This window comes from Bison bison, unplaced genomic scaffold, assembly GCF_000754665.1.
Source record: "Bison bison bison isolate TAMUID 2011002044 unplaced genomic scaffold, Bison_UMD1.0 scf7180017864063, whole genome shotgun sequence".
Taxonomy (NCBI): Eukaryota; Metazoa; Chordata; class Mammalia; order Artiodactyla; family Bovidae; genus Bison; species Bison bison.
The window spans coordinates 13,986,723-13,987,355 of record NW_011494635.1 but is presented as its reverse complement, the minus strand read 5'-3'; the positions used below and the strand labels follow the sequence as shown (position 1 = coordinate 13,987,355).

Genomic DNA, 633 nt, shown 5'->3' with positions numbered 1-633 from the left:
CCCCACCCCAGGCAGAGCCGCGTCCCTCCAGGGCACCTGGCAGAGAGCGCTTCCTCCCTTCCTCTGTTCTTTTCCTTTCAGCCGCTGGCTCAAGCCCACACAGTCTTGCTCTGCACCCTCCTCGGTGTCTTTGCACCTCTCTCTACCCTCCTCCTGGCTCTAGCCTCAGTTTCCCCATCCGAGAAACAGGAAGGTTTGGGGCTGGAAGAGGCAGCATCCCACTGGCTCCTGTCCCAGGACTGCTGACTTGGTCTGGCCGGGAACTAGGGCTGCTGAGTCAGCAGCCATTGTACCGCGCAGGGAGTGTGTGCGCGTGGGGCAGGGTCGCCACCCAGGCGCTAGGCAGAGTGCGGCGTGTGTGGCGTGTGTGAGGTGTGTGCGCGCGTGCTGGGGAGGGGTCGCCACATGGGGGTCGGAAGAGTGGGACAACCGATTAGCGGGAGAAGCGGGCATTGGGTAGGACGGAAGCTCACCGTTCTCCTTCCCCGCGGACGGCTGTGCCGGGCTGCTATGGGGGGTCGGGACCGGGACCTTGGTGGTCGCGGGCGACGCCAGGCCCAGCACGGAGGTGCTGGGCGCCCCTAAACCCACATCGACGGCAGGCGCGAAGGTGGCCAAGGCGAGCAGGAGACC

At 66.0% G+C, this 633-nt stretch overlaps 1 protein-coding gene across 1 annotated transcript in view; it reads right to left on the bottom strand.

The window, feature by feature from the left end:
• CPXM1 (carboxypeptidase X (M14 family), member 1) overlaps positions 1 to 633 on the bottom strand; it is a 7,707-nt gene that overhangs the window by 5,954 nt on the left and 1,120 nt on the right. Inside the window, exon 2 of the mRNA XM_010836633.1 lies at positions 474 to 630. Coding sequence (XP_010834935.1) covers positions 474 to 630 — 157 coding nt within the window. The remainder of the gene's footprint in view (positions 1 to 473; positions 631 to 633) is intronic.